The sequence below is a fragment of the Chiloscyllium plagiosum genome, chromosome 30, assembly GCF_004010195.1.
Source record: "Chiloscyllium plagiosum isolate BGI_BamShark_2017 chromosome 30, ASM401019v2, whole genome shotgun sequence".
NCBI lineage: Eukaryota > Metazoa > Chordata > Chondrichthyes > Orectolobiformes > Hemiscylliidae > Chiloscyllium > Chiloscyllium plagiosum.
Genome location: NC_057739.1, coordinates 36,643,388 through 36,659,900, shown reverse-complemented (window position 1 = coordinate 36,659,900; position 16,513 = coordinate 36,643,388). Strand labels below are relative to the sequence as shown.

The following is a 16,513-nucleotide window of genomic DNA, read 5'->3' as shown; positions in this document are numbered from 1 at the left end:
TTAGTCTTTGGTAGAAATTTTACAGAATCCTGACTCTGAAAGTAAACAGTGCTGGACAAAGTCCAGTAGAGTTGATTGTATATAGCCTGTAGTAGAAATAGACATAATGCTCTGACTGTTTCATTCTCTTATGTTCTTATTTGATACTGTTCAAACCTTGCACTAATATTGTACAGTTTTTTTACTGTACGATAATATAATTTTCACATCCTCATGGATCATTTTAAGATGGCTTCCTTATGAACCAGGTTCACTAACGTTCACAATGTTCATTCAATACAGATGATTCTTAAAAAGAATTTTCAAACGCGTAATCATCTTCTATTGACTTGTCAATTTTTGTTTTCTTTTTCCAACCTTTCCTCTCCAATTTTGCGTGAAGCTTTCTCTCAAACTGGTAAGCAATGTTGGATTTTGTGTGTCTGTTCAAGTTCTAATATGATTTACCAATCCTGTTAACCACCTGTGAAGTTAATTGTGATGATCTTGTATTTGTCTTTTGTCCATGTCTGTTTTGTTTTGTCAGAAGACTTTGAATGTACAGGCCTGGAATCTAATTGAGGTGATCATGGTATCTTGGTCTTAATTAAAGCTTTAAGCAATTAACGTGCAATTAAAAGTGCATCATTTTTTTCTGTTGATCTTCATATATCTGATTTATAATGCTAATAAACTAAATTACTTGTATGTATTTTGTGTGATAAGTTTGTGTATCTAAGCACATATGTTAATTTTACTTGTCTACATACAGACTCCTGGTACATTAGTCCAAGTACGTCATCTGTAAATAATCCACATATGGCCTATATTGAGGTTGGATTATAGAATATTTTCTATATTCTAAGGTCACAATACATGCAGGTATTGAAAAAAGAAAGTTTACTATTGACTTCAATTTATTTTCCATCAAGGTAGAGTGGGGCCTACAATTACTTTTACACTTTTTTTTTTACACAGAGTGGTTAGTGTTGGGATGAACTGCCAAAAGTAGTAGTGCACACAGGTACAGTTAGAATGTTTAAAAGAACTTTGGATAACTGCTTGAGCAGAAAAGGTTTGATAGGGATATGGGCCAGACATAGGCAGTTGGGGCTAGTTTAGTTTAGACCATGGTTGCCATGGACGAGTTTGACCAAAGGGTCTGTTTCCATGCTGTATGACTCTCTGACTTCAGTTCTTTGCCTGTCACTGACCTTTTGAGAAGCCTTGCATATCCTTACTATATTTATTAGAATATTCATCATTCATTGCTGGCAACTTATATTTTCCTGTTTCTGTAAAGGTGAAGAAAAAATATTTAAAACCTTCCTTAGTGGATTAGGCTAGAATTTTTCTTTTTTTCATATACACTGAGGAAAATATGTTTCTTGTAATGTCAGTTATTGAAGTTTGAGCAGTTTGAACCATGGATTCACCCTCAAAGAAGGAGTAATGAAATTGCAAGAGTCCAAATTTGAAGAGACTGCACTGATAAAGGTGACAGAGTTAACAGAAATCGCTAACAGAAACATGATCCCATGAATTCAAGCATGAATCTCAGTTGTGCTCTTGTATTATTCATATTATCTGGATAGCTGTCAGAATTTTAACCAAATTTTGTAAAGTAAGTGTCTCTTGTTTATTTTACGGATCATTGTCTGAAATACTTTAGAAAAAAACTAGTCTGGTATTGAATGTCAAAAATTAATTTATCTTTTCATGTTCAGTGTGTAGTTAATTTTCTTAAAATTGGTTATCTCTTTCCAATAATGCTACCTTTGCAAAACATTACATTTTTTTTTCTCAATGCTCTCAAAACAACAGGATTCTTTACAAATCTGAGAATTTGTCTCCCAAAGTTATAATCAGGTAATCCAAAAGAATAGCATTCATCCACTTTCACAAACTCAAAACACGTATATCCTAAATTGACCTTATTTGCAATAGCTTCATATGTACTTTGAAAATATTTAGATTAGATTTAGATTACTTAGTGTGGAAACAGGCCCTTCGGCCCAACGGGTCCACACCGCCCCGCCAAAGCGCAACACACCCATACCCCTACATTTACCCCTTACCTAACACTACGGGCAATTTAGCATGGCCAATTCACCTGACCTGCAAATCTTTGGACTGTGGGAGGAAACCAGAGCACCCGTAGGAAACCCACGCAGACACTGGGAGAACGTGCAATCTCCACACAGTCAGTCGCCTGAGGCGGGAATTGAACCCGGGTCTCTAGCGCTGTGAGGCAGCAGTGCTAACCACTGTGCCACCATGCCGCCCACAGCATTTCTTGAACATTTATTTTCAATGGGAGATCTTTTGGCAAAATTACAGATATTGAAGGGACATGCTTTTCTTCGCAGTGAAACTAACACTCAGATCAAATTAAGAAAGCTAGAAGGGATGCGGTAGCTTTGGGGTTTTCAATATAACGGGGTTTTGAAGTTCTAATGTCAAGTGAAGCAAAGAAGTATAATACGTAACTATGAAGCTAAATGCTCAATCTAAATAAAAAGCTTCTTTATGCTCAGTGTTCAGTGAACCTTTATCACAATTTTGCATGCAGCCAGTATCTCAGAATTGTTACAGTGCAGAAGGAGGCCATGTGACCCGTTGTGACTGCACAAGTTCTCTAAGCATTTCTCTGTCGTCTTCCTTTTCCTTGTAACTTTGCACATTATTTCTATTTAAATAATTATCTGCTGTCACCTTGTATGCCTCAGTTGAACCTGTCTTCACCACCCTTCCAAGTAGTGTATTCCAGATCCTAACTACTGCCTCTGTCAAAAGGTTTTTTGTTCACCCATGCAAAAATGCCAAAACTGTACCATCTGGCTCTCAATTCTTTTATAAGTGGGAAGTTTCCCCTAATCTGCTGTCTAGAACTGTCATGTTTTTGGTAACTTCTTTCAAATCTCCCATTATCTTTCCCCTCTGCAAGGAGAACAGCCTCAATGTTTTCAGTTTTTCACTTAACTGAGGTGTTTCATCCCTTAAAATGTTTTGTAAGTCTCTTCTGCATACAGTTTAATGCATTTGCATCCTTCCTATAGTATAGCACCCAGAAATTGATGCAATTCTCCGGTTGCAGACTAACCACTGTCCTACAGCAGTTCATCATAACCTCCTTAATGCTCCTGGAATACTTTATGCTTTCTTAATAGCATTTTCAACCTGTCTGGTCACTCTTAATGACTAATGTACATATACACCCAGGTCTGACTGCTCCAGCACACACTTTAGAATAGAGCTCTTTACTTGATAACAAGCAGAGAATGCAGGTGAAACTCTGGTCTGAAAGCATCTGTGGAGAGAGAAACAGAGTTACCATTTTGAGCCCAATATGACTCCTCTTCTGAAGTTCTGAAAAAAAGTCATTCCAGACTCAAAACATTAACTCTGAATTTCTCTCTCTACAAATGCCATCAGACCTGAGTTTTTCCAGCATTGTTTGTTTCAGATTTCCAGCATCTGTAATATTTTGCTTTTGCTCTTTTTTATTTATACTGTCGCTCCAAGTTTGTACAAAGAGATTTCAAGATTGGACAAATCTGAAGGGCATATCTGACACAGTGTTCATAAATAAGACCATACCTTTGGCAGTAATTTAAGTGATGTGTAGTGTATAAATAGTTAGGTTGCAGAATAACAAAAATGATTTCAAAGTTATTTCTACCTTCTGTTATTCCACAGACTCAAAGCAGGATTTTAAATACTTATTTGACAAAATACTTGAGACATACTGGGCGGCACGGTGGCGCAGTGGTTAGCACTATTGCCTCAGCGCCAGAGACCCGGGTTCAGTTCCCACCTCAGGCGACTGATTTTGTGGAGTTTGCACGTTCTTCCTGTGTCTGTGTGGGTTTCCTCCGGGTGCTCCGGTTTCCTCCCACAGTCCAAAGATGTGCAGGTCAGGTGAATTGGCCATGCTAAATTGCCCATAGTGTTAGGTAAGGGGTGAATGTAGGGGTATGGGTGGGTTGCGCTTCGGTGGGTCGGTGTGGACTTGTTGGGCCGAAGGGCCTGTTTCCACACTGTAATCTAATCTAATCTACATTTAGGAAAATTAAGCACCTTTTGTTTATATGCAATTCCTGGCCAAAATCTTCTGAAGCTTTCTTCCCTACCCGTCCCCGTCCTGCATTATATAACCAGAGAAGTAAGTTTACCATTACTGCTTGTTGGCCTTTAATGGGCAGAAGCAATATAAACTTAATTTCTCACGGGGCAACTCCACCAAAGTCTGCTTCTCAATAATCTGGCCTAGATAGGGAAGTCCAAAATTAGAGGGCATAGATTTAAGGTGATGAGGTAAAATTTAAAGGGACCTAAGGGGCAACTTTTCACCCAGAGGGTGATGCATATGTGGAATGAACTTCCAGAGGAAGTGGTGGAGCTGGGTACAAATATAACATTTAAAAGACATCTGGATGGGTATAAAATAGGAAGAGTTTAAAGGGATATGGGACTAGATTAATTTAGGATATCTGGTCGATATGGACGAGTTGAGCTGAAGGATCTGTTTCCATGCTGTACATCTCTATGACTCTATGGCTTGCAACAATTTTCATGAATGCTCATATTGTAATTTTCAGTGTATCACAGAACAATTAAGTTACTGTGCTGTGCATTGAAATGAAAATATACAATGTAGTATGCAGAATTTATACACTACAACGCAAGTATAAGATGACACAGAATTTAATTGGCTCTTTATATTTAACCATTGAATGGAAAGTTTGCTCCTCCTGGGTACCCACGTTGTGGGTATCTAAAAATTTTTGCATTTTGGTTTTGCATAGTAGAATTCAATCTCCAAACAAGAATACAGTGTTCAATTTTCTAGTTTCTGCAAAAGATGAATTAGCCTCTTTAGAGTAATTAAGATCACTTAAAAGTGCAAACAAAAGTGTTATGAGTTTTATCAATAGTCTATTACATGCGCCTCTATTCACACAAGAAAAAAACATTAGAAAGGTATGCTTGGAAGTGTTTTAATGATCATTGACAGTAGTGTCAGCATTACTGAAATGTTTGTTTCAGTAACCTCACCTATTCATGAAACTACTATGTGAAATTTTTTAAATTGCAGTACAGTGTGAATGGATTTTCAATTTAGAATTAATCTAATTCAAATTTGGAATGATGTTTAGTCTTCAGCTTTCATTTGTTTAAAACCTTTTTTTTTAAAAGCAATGTATGAATTGATATACACACAATGACATTATGAAAGCAATGAATCTTAGCAGAAATAACTTTTTATGTGTGAGAATGTATTTGGAGTACATATAGACCTTCACCTGCAATTATGTTTTGGGTTTAGTGTATTGTTAATATTAATGATACCTGGCAGAGCTCAGAGCAAACTTACTGAATGTGTAAAGTTGGCCATCAAGAAGACCTTCGGCTCATTGACCAGAATTTTTTTTTAATATTTTCACCTTCATTATATCCTTTTGAAATAGCTAACATGCCAAGAGGTACATATTATACGTGGGGAAATGGATTCTAAAACTTTATCAGACTCTCTTAAAGTCAGGCATCTGTGTCCAAATTCCTGTTGGGATTCAACTTTACATGAGTAGTTTTCATAAACTGTACACAGGAGATGCTAACTTAACTGTCTTGCAAATCTGGGTTTGAAGAAACAGACAGACAATGCCATTGTTTGAAAGTAGCAACATTGTTAGAATTCTCCACACCAGCACAATTTCTTTTTGAAAGTACCACCTTATATGAAGAGTATTTTTGTGTAGCTGGCTTCTCTCTCTCCTGAATGTTTTCAGTCAAACACATGGTTAGTTACCTGATTCAGAAGCAGACAAAAAAAGCCCAAAGAACTGTGGATGCTGGAAATCAAACAAAAACAGAAATTGCTCGGAAAACTCTGGTCTCGCAGAATCTGTTAAGAAAAAGCCGAATTAATGTTTCAGGTCCAGTGACCCTTCTTCAGAACTAGAGTTTAAAACTAGCTTTCTCTCAACAGATGCTGCAAGCCCTGCTGAGTTTTCTCAGCAATTTCTGTTTTTATTTCTGATTTCCAGCATCTGCAGTTCTTTAATTTGTTTGCTTAATGTTTAATTCACTGCTACATCCCTTCCCAGGAATGCCCACCTTGATCACCTCTAGATGCACTTCTATTAGAAGCAGGCAACCTATGAACTGTTCCAGTGCTTTAAACCTCTTGGAATGGGAATATTGGGGCAATAAAAGCTGACAAATAAAGGAGTTAGTCATCTGTAATGTCTGTATTCCCTTCTGAATTATTTGCTATGGATTTGTCTCTTTATTTAATCTTTATGTGGAGTGGTATCCACAATAAAGATATCGTGAAACCCTTTGTTATCTTTTAGCACTGCACTCCACAGTGTACACAAGATGCATCAAGACTGAACTACTTGCACAAGAACAAGATTAAAAAACATCAGTTATTCAGACTTTGCATGTTGTTGTCAACAAAATCTGCATTGTGGAATATTATTTTTCACAGTATGAAAGAACATACATGCACTGCAAGGTGCAGTAAAAATTGAGTTACATAACTAAAATATTGTACATTGCTGATTAGCTTTAAGTGACTAAGTTAAATTTTGTGGAAGTGCATGCATCAGAAAGGGAACTCTGCAGATTAATTTTCCCTCTTAATGCTTTATAGTACCTTTTTAAATGCACTAATTGTTGTATGAGGGTAAAGACTAATCAATTAGCCAGTGCTACTTTTGGAATTATTGTCACTCAATCTATACTCATAAATGTTATTCATTAAAAAAAAATCATTTACCAGCATTATTTTTAATGTAATCCTTTCCTGTCCAGGCAATGCACAAATATCTTTCTGGTTTGAAGTTGGAATTTGAGAATGTACTTCCTCCATGATTAAAGAGCAATGGAATAACACATTAGATTTCTCTGATATTAATCTAAAGTAATCATTTAGCCTGCTTAGATTTATTTTGATTTCTCCAAGTGTGACAACATTCAGTTTGATGGTTAGAAGCAGCTGCTTATATTTTTAACAATTTTAATTTCTGTGGTTTGCCCTTAATTATAACGTGGCTGGTATCTTCCAAAAAAATGCTTGGACTAAGTCTGAAAGTAGAAGAATTTGGAGGAGGGTAACCCATCATCTATAAAGATAGAACAGCCCACCAAACCTCCAGCAAGTAGCTGGGCTTTATACCAGAATTAGGGATAAGGAAATGGCAGCTGCCAAGAGCTGCCAGTCAATTCAGAGGTCAGAACTCCAGCAGTCCCATGCCAAAGGCCATGGCTGCGCTAAAATGGCCCCTTCTTTCACATTCCCAACATAGATGATTGTCCATGGAAAAGGTAAGTGGTATTTGAGGGTGAGGGGGGGATAGACAATTGTTTCTGGTGTTCAGGATTGTGGGAAGACTGGGACAGGGGGATTGGACGCAGGGGTAAATGATGGCTCTCAGTGACCACCAACCTGCCCTAGGTCTAGTCCTTAAGTTGTGCAAAGATCAAGGACACAGCTTCCAATTGATAACTGCGGCCCAGGTGGTCATTAAGTTCACTTTCTAGTGTTGTTCTGGAAGATATTTCATGACTGCATTGTCCAGCGTTGAGAACATGGAGCACATACTGTAAAATATCCATCGGAAATGACAATTAAATTCCCCAGCGTTTCTGGGGATCCTATGTTAGTGGGATGCTGCCAAAATTGCAAAAGAATTTCAACTGGCAACTGATTCATATTTTATGAAGTAATTGGAATACTATGCGTAAATGCACACAAATATTCGTGTGTGAGAGTTTCTATTGTGTCAGGAATCCTTTTCTGAACTAAGCACAAACCGTTATAGGAAACAATACACCAACTCCAAGTCAAATGAAAAATATACTTGATGAATGTCTGTATCTAGTTTTAATTAACTGGTGGTTAAAACAGGCAAATGGCCTGCACAATGGCACTAAGGCTAAATTATTTTAGTTTAGACGTATTAGAACTCCTGGACAAGAAAGGTTTCTCTTTACAATGACTGTCGCTTTACTAAAGTTTGGCACCCAGACAAAAATATGACTCCAAAAATATAAATCCTGCTTGAGATTCTGACTTTGATGATTGTGATTTACACAGGGCTCAGGACCAGAAGACTTCAGCAATCTTCCACCTGAGCAGCGAAGAAAGAAACTTCAGCAAAAAATTGATGAGATTAACAAAGAAATCCAAAAAGAATCTGATCAAAAGTAAGTGTGATGCTTCACATAAAACAGATGTTTTTTTTTCCATTTGTATTGACTGCTCACTATATATGAGGCATAAGTCAAAAGTGTGACCGAATACTCTCCATTTGAGTGGATGAGTGTTGAAGCTTAACACCATTGAGGTCAAAATAGTCCACTTGATTGATACTACAACCACAAACATTCACCCCACCACTATTGACTTTCGTATCAGCAGTATTTACCATCTACAAAATGTACAATAGAAATTCAGAACCTTCAAAGCTTGAGATCATTACCATCTAGAAGGACAAGGGCAGCAGATAAACGGGAGCACCACTACCTACTAGTCCTCCTCCAAGCCACTTATCACCCTGTCTTGTGCCTGCACTGGTTCTGTCACTTAATATCAATCCCCTACCTTTACCTCAAATCCCTACACACTATTTCTATCCAAATAATCATCCAAAACCTTAGATTGTCTCAATTGAACTTGCCTTCATCACATTTCCAAGCATTCCATACCCTAATTAGCTGCTTGAAAAAAAACTTTCATCACTCCTGCTTTGTTTTTATATTACTTTAAATCTTTGCCCTCTTATTTTTGATCCTTTTTATGAGTGGGAATCACAATCTTATCCAGCCTGCTCATGATTTGAAAAACCTGTACCTAATCTCCTGTTAGCTGCTTTTTCTCCAAGCAGAGCACTCACAACTTCTTAAATCTATCCTAATATCTAAAATTTCTCATTCCTAGAACCATTCTTGTACATTGTTTCTACACTGTCTCCAAAGCATTCACATCTTTGCTATAATGCAGGACCCACAACTGTACACCATATTCCAGCTAAAATCTGACAGGTGTCTTGTTCGAAGTCAACATCACTTACCTTCTCTTGTACTCCATTAATAAAGCTGAGAACACTGCATACTTTAACTGCCCTCTCCACATGCTCTGTCACCATCCATAAGTTGTGCACGTATACACCCAAGTCCCTGAAAACTTCTATGCTCTTTAGAATTCTGCCCCAGATTTTGTATTTCAATGTTTTCCAGCCAAAGTGGTACATTAGCCCAGCCAGCAACACCCATGTCCCATGAGTGATTTTTCTTTTGAATAAAAAAAATGTTAAGGTAATGACAGTACTGCCAACAGTAATTATCTGTTAAATATCTATAAACGTGTTTCACATCTTGAATTTGAAACTTGAATTAACTAACATTTTACTGTTCATCTCCCTTCATTTGTTTCTCAGAAAATATTTCAGCAGGTAGTTGATTGTTTTTAAAAACAAAAATCTTAGAGAAATAAGTATTAATTCATTAAGTATTTGGTGAGTTGAGTCAACAAAGAAGTGTCTTTTTACACTGAATTTTGACATTGGATTTTTTTTTAAATTCTGCATGATTTGTATAATAGTTTCTCAGTATTCTCAAATATCAGTATCAAAGAAGAAGGCAAGGAGACTTTACACTTAAACAACTAGTTTATTTTATTGATAAAAGAAGTTAGAAGAGATGGAGGCAGACATTGTTAACTGGGCATTTTTTAAAAATTAACGTTATATTAAAAAATTGCTTGGAGATCTCTGCTTGAAGTGTTGGATTGTCTTAAATCCAAAAAATATGCAAAGAAATCTTTTGGCCTACTCCAGTTATTTTAAGTTTTTTTTTTCAAAGTGTTGGTGTTGAAGAGATTCACACATGTTAGTGTTATTGAAAGAGGAATACTTTTCAGTTTTGGCATACAGTACAATAAAATCCATTTTTGTGCTTTACGTTCAACCACAGTTCGTTCAGCTCCACAGTGCCAGAATGAAATTTAATTTCCTGTATCAATCTTATCAAGTCTAATAGTACAATTTATTTTGAAATTGCCCAAATTCTATTCATACAGTGTTGTCATAGCAACAGAAAAGAAACTATCACTTGCACATTATTGTTTAAGCTCCTGATTCAACGTAGGATTTTGATGTGTTGTGCCCAGATTAATAGTTTGGACCTCTGAATTACTGGTGTAGCGATACTACCACTTAATGATCAGGAAGAAAAATGAATTACGTATCCAAATTGCAGATATCATTGTTAGAAGGACTTGTAAGTTCAGCATATTGAAGAGTAAGGTTATAGAGGATCATAGACCAAAGATTGCATAAAATTATGGACATGAAGTTCAGTAGATAGAAGGTACTGTAATGGTCATGTCAATAGACAAGTGTTCCAGACCCCAGGCTAATGTTCTCGGATGTGGTTTCAAATTCCACATGGAATTTAAATTCAATTAGTGAAATCCAAAAGTGAAAGCAAGTCTGAGAATTGGTGACCATGAAGCAATTATCAATTGTCATTTGGTTTACTAATCACTTTTATGGATTTACCTGAAGACCACAGTATAATTGACTCTTAACTGCCTTCTGATGAGGCCTAGTAAGCCTCATGGTTCAAGGGCAATTAGGGTTGGAGAACAATGCCAGTGACACCCACATCCCATGAAAGAATAAAGAAAAAACATTCAAAGTGTGAAATCATTGAGACAGACATATCGGGAGAGACATTACACATGTGTAAAGAGCAATCCAAAAGGATAGTAGAAAGTTGGTCTATGTTCTCAAGAGACAGTGCTTTAGGTAAATGGAACCTTGTTCAGCATCCAACAAAAACAAAGTGCTTGAGAAACTCAGTAGATCTGGCAGCATCTGCAGAGAGAGAGAGTTCATGTTTAAAATCCTTTGACCCTTTTGATGTGCATTTGTCTAAGTTTCTTGCAAAACAAATAATTGTCCAGTAATCTGGTAACTTTTACCTTAATTTGGTTTGTTTGAGTGAACTCCAACTGGAACATAAATTGGCACACTGAATTTATATTTTTTAATCCTCAAGAGATGGTCTAATGAAAATGAAGGATGCATACATCAAGAATCCACAACTGGGTAGGCCGGAGACGGTGGATCCCAAACTGGCAGAAATTGAGCAAACGATTGAAAAACTGCGACAAGAGAGTCAGAAATTTGAGGTAATGTATGAATGATTTGAATAAATGTTATTTTTGTATTTTCCGGACCTATATGAAACTACTATAATCTCTAAATCTACCCGTATCCTTTCTGGTTTGTATTCCTGAACCATTAATCCTAAAATAAATGTTACTCGTGAGTTAATTTGTCAACATGATAAATAATGCTTAGCAGAAAGTTTTGAAAATCGTTTACCTTCTCCTATTTAATTAATGAGACTTTCCATCTAAATCGAATTGTGCTGCTTGTTAACATCTTTTTAATAAGATAAAGATGTTTCTATATTTTCCTGCATGCCACAACATTATTGAAACTTTATATAGATCCTATAGTCTCAAGATCAATTGAGCATATTGACGCCAATTAACATTAAATAGTTTTTTCTGCGCAAAATGGTTTTATGATTTGATTTAATGAGAAGGAAGGTCATTGTTCTGATTTGTTACAAATGATTGCTGCTTAGCAAAGCCAGCTAAATTGGATTTAAACAGTGTTGTACTTTTTTTTTGAGAATTGAAGACGTGATTATGTTGTTTTGCCTATTAATTTTTCACAAGTAAATTTTAATTCACAATGCAATACTATAGAGTTTTTAGAAAAAATATGGTGGAATTTAGTGACCTCCATTGTGATGAATATGGTGCCTTGGGAGCATATACTTCGGAGGGTAAAAACTGCTACCTCCCCATCTTCATCCTAATTAAATCTGAAGGTAACAAGCCTGTGGACTGGCTTCCAACACAACTGCCAGTTGACCTTCTGTTCGCCGAGCTGGGAATTTGTGTTGCAGACGTTTCGTCCCCTGTCCGGGTGACATCCTCAGTGCTTGGAAGCCTCCTGTGAAGCGCTTCTGTGAGCTTTCCTCCGGCATTTGTAGTGGTTTGAATCTGCCGCTTCCGGTTGTCAGTACATCAAGAGCATTTCCGAACTGACAGCCAGACTACTGCGACCACTAGGACTCATAACAACACACAAACCAACAGCCACTCTCAGACAACAACTCACCAGAACGAAGGACCCGATACCCAGCATGAGCAAAACCAATGTAGTGTACAAAATCCCATGCAAGGACTGCACAAAACACTACATAGGACAAACAGGAAGACAGCTAACCTGGAACTGACAACCGGAAGCGGCAGATTCAAACCACTACAAATGCCGGAGGAAAGCTCACAGAAGCGCTTCACAGGAGGCTCCCAAGCACTGATGTCACCTCGACAGGGGACGAAACATCTGCAACACAAATTCCCAGCTCAGCGAACAGAATCACAACAACGAGCACCCGAGCTACAAATCTTCTCACAAACTTTGCCAGTTGACCCGATAAAAGGGAAATTAATGCCTGATTTAGGGTTTTGCCTCATTATCGTTGGTATTAATATATAAACAAACAGGAAATGTCACTGTGCAGAGATCACAAGAAAACATGTGCAGTGTTGCTTGCTGATTCCCAAGAGGTTACATCATTCAATGATGCTTGCTTGAACAAGGGACCTGCATTGGTAAGAAGAGAAAACACTAAGCATCATCCTCTTGCCCTTGACACCACCAGTCCATTTGTTCACCCCAACCTCCCCTTCACCATCATTTATCTTTGACCTGGGTCCAAAGACAAAGCTTTCCTTGTGACATTGCCATTCAGAAGAGCTAGGAACTCTGAATGAGCAGGACTTGTATCATCAAGGGTCCTTCATTGAAGGCAAGGACTGCCACCATTTATCTAATTCTGCAGTGATGCTTTTTGCAACAGTCCTTCCCCAAAAACAGGCAACATGGGACTCTTCTTGTGTCTTCAGCTGATAAGAGACCCCATGACCTCCATTAATTCTAGCTAAAATCCTTTTATTTAACAATCATCATTGTATCCTCCTTGTCAGTAAACAAGATTGGAAGGGCATTGTTGTATTCTCTGAATGCCATACAGTGGTCAACTATTAGAAGTGAATAAAGTGAAGTACCTTGCTAACTTGTCCATCTTGCACACAATCGAATCTGAGCCAAGGAAAATAAATAAACTTGTGGCATGAAATTACCCCAGACTAAGATTACACGAGGATTTTGTTCTAAATTATTAAAATGTTGCATGTTGGACTATGTTATTATTTAAGCACTGCTGACCAATATTTGTATTCAGTGGTGGGAACTGCCATATTTAAAACAAGGCTGCTAAGTTACATGTATTGAAGTTGTAAAAATGACTGTTCCATGTTGTAAAATAATTGAAAACTAATTCTTCTCTTTATTTATTAAAAATGTGTGAATTAATTATGTTAAACGTATATAGAAAAAGGTTATAGCCATCAAACTGTTATCAGAAAAAAAAAGCCTTACCACAATCATAGTTGTCGAACATGAGCACGTTTGCCATGTAAATTTATATTAAGATCCTGAGCCGCCCTTAAACTTAATGTGCTCCACTGAGATCTAGTTATTAATTTAGAAGGTTTTCATTGCTTTTGATCCTCAGGCTTAACCATCTCTCTCTCATAATCTATAAGCTTCTGTGATTTCCCATATTCCAACAAAATGATTACAAAGCTCTTGCCCCTGATACTTGAGGATCATGTGTCAAAGCATTCTAAGATTACACTAGAAAAGGCTTCTTTAAAAATAAGTTATTGCTGTTAATGTAGGTAATATCAACATCCTGGGGATTACCATTGACCAGAAACTCAACTGTATTTGTCACATGTACACAGTGAATACAAGAGCAGGTCAGAGGCTAGGAGTACTGCAGTAACCTACTTCCTGCTCCCCAAAGCCTGTTCAAAATCTACAAGGCACAAATCAGGTGTGTGGTAAAATACTCCCCATTTGCCTGGGTGGGTGCAGCCCCAACAACATTCAAGAGGCTTGACACTATCCAGGGCAAAGTGGTCCATTTGATTGGTACTGCATCCACTTCCTCCACTACAAGATTAGATTAGATTCCCTACAGTATGGAAACAGGCCATTTGGCCCAAGTCCACACCGACCCTCCAAAGAGCAACCCACCCATACTGATTCCCCTACCCCATATTTACCCCTCACTAATGTACCTAACATTATGGGCAATTTAGCATGGCTAATTCACCTGACCTGCACATCTTTGGATTGTGGGAGGAAACTGGAGCACCTGGAGGAAACCCATGCAGACACAGAATGTGCAAACTCCACATAGGAGTTTAACTCTGATCCCTGCGATGTGAGGCAGCAATACTAACCACTGAGCCACCGTGCCACCCATGGCGCTGCACTGCAGATTGTTAGACAACTTCCAAACCCACTACCAGTCCTTCCATCTAGAAGGACAAGGGCAGCAGATACATGAGAACAGTATCACCTGCAAGTTCCCCTCCAAAACACTCACCATCTTGAGTTGGAACTATATTATCATTCATTCGTGTTACTAGGTTAAAATCCTGGAATTCCCTCCCAAGGGCATTGTGGGTCAACCTACAGCATGTGGACTGCAGCAGTTCAAGAAAACAGCTCACCATCACCTTCACAAGGACAACTAGAGATGAACAATAAATGCTAGCGAGCCAGCGATGTCCATATCCCACAAATGAATTGTTTTTAAATTTCTGGTTAACCTGTTCAGTGGTGTTACAATTATTGTTATTTCTGGGACAGGTAGGACTTGAGTACTGATCCAGAGGTAGGGACACTTCCACAGTTCTCACAGATAACAAGTTGCCTGGCTGAATAATCTGTTTTGATGACAGTGGTTGAGGATTCAATTTTGTCTGGGACATTGAAAACTTAGAACTTAGCAATATAGCTAGGGAAACCGAACTCCAATGTTTGCTTAAGATACTAAACCTACTTATGACTGGAAATGGTTTTAAAGTAATTGGCTAACGATCCAGAAGTGAGAGAGGAGATTTGCAGAACAAATTCCATTTAATGAGGAATTGAAAATATATTTGATAGTTTTGCAAGCTTTTCCCAAGGACTAGTGTTCCTAATTGCTTTGCTCTTTCTAATGGTAGACCAATTGGTTGCCTCCTTCCTGTGTTGAATGATCCAAAGTTTTAATGATTTAGATGTTAGCTGAACTGTTCCTTCATTTGATCTTCCTTCAGGTTAAATATTGTGTAAAGCTAAAATTTTAAACTATGTAGATGAGCTGCTGGTACTGCACATTAATGCCCTGAAACATGATATTGCTGCTTTATCAATAACTTTGTTTAAAATGTCTAAAAATGCTTCTGCTCTGTGCAGAATATAGAAGAAAAACGGTAAATGTATTTTTTTATTAGGACATGTGTGAATGATTTGTTACGTATATTTGCTTTCCTGTTTCTCCCCTTCTGTTTCATAGAATAGTCCAATTCTATGCATTCTGACTATCCACCAATACCTCAATCAGTTGACCCTTATTCTGACATGAGCATAGAAATTAGCTTAAGTTGGTTCATGGAGCACAACAGAGCCACAATCTCTCCAGTTATTTGCACTATCACAAGGACTTGCTTACTCCTTCCTCTGTAGCACTGGTCTTCATTGAACCTATTCCCACCCACATAATATTGCCTGACTTTGCCCTTGCATCCACTCACCCACAACTAAAACTCTAATTTGTTTCTTTGTTACTTTACTATCTCTAGTTTTGACTATTTCAGCACATTCTTGGATGGTCTCCCGTGTTCTGCCTTCTATTAACTAGAGTAGACAAGCAGGAGGCTGGAAGAAGACAGCAAGCCAGGTAGCAACAGGAGGTGGAGAAGTCAATGTTTCGGGTGTAACCCTTCTTCAGCCTCTTGCTTGTCTACCTTGGATTCCAGCATCTGTAGTTTGTTTTTTTGTTTCTATCAACTAGAGGTCATCAAGAACTCTGTCGATGTCCTAACATGCGCCAAGTCTCTTGCCCTGTCACTACACTTTTCACTGGCTCAGATATCTATGTTCATTTATTCCTTGCCTTTTTGTACAATCCCAATTTTAATCATTTCTATATCAGTGTTTGCATCTCCAATTGCTCCGTTCCTAAGGTCTGAATTCCTACTCCTACACATCTCCACGTCTCTTCCTCATTTCTCAAAACCTTCATTTTGACCAAGCTTTTGGTCATCTAACTTAATACCTTGCTGTGTTGCTCGGTATTATGTTTTGTTTTATAATGCCTACAGTGAAGAGACTTAGAACATTTTATTACATTTAGAGATGCTGTACAGGTATTTGTTATTGTCCTTGCACGTATTCACTTGCACACAGTTTCCATCAGGAATCTCTATGTTGTAGCAATTATTTAATTAGTCCCCCATCTTAGCTCAGAATGTTCAAGTCAACCGGATTGCCTATACAACAGTGAACAAGATTAGCCAACTTTGCACAACTGAGAG

The 16,513-nt window shown here is 37.7% G+C and overlaps 1 protein-coding gene across 13 annotated transcripts in view; it reads left to right on the top strand.

Moving 5' to 3' along the window:
* LOC122564919 (formin-binding protein 1) overlaps window positions 1–16,513 on the top strand; it is a 206,934-nt gene that overhangs the window by 154,858 nt on the left and 35,563 nt on the right. For 9 of the 13 annotated variants that reach the window (XM_043720393.1, XM_043720399.1, XM_043720394.1 and 6 more), the window contains 3 exons: window positions 383–397; window positions 8,087–8,196; window positions 11,053–11,185. In XM_043720393.1, coding sequence (XP_043576328.1) covers window positions 383–397; window positions 8,087–8,196; window positions 11,053–11,185 — 258 coding nt within the window. The remainder of the gene's footprint in view (window positions 1–382; window positions 398–8,086; window positions 8,197–11,052; window positions 11,186–16,513) is intronic. The other 4 variants (XM_043720401.1, XM_043720402.1, XM_043720397.1 and 1 more) reach the window with 1 other exon arrangement.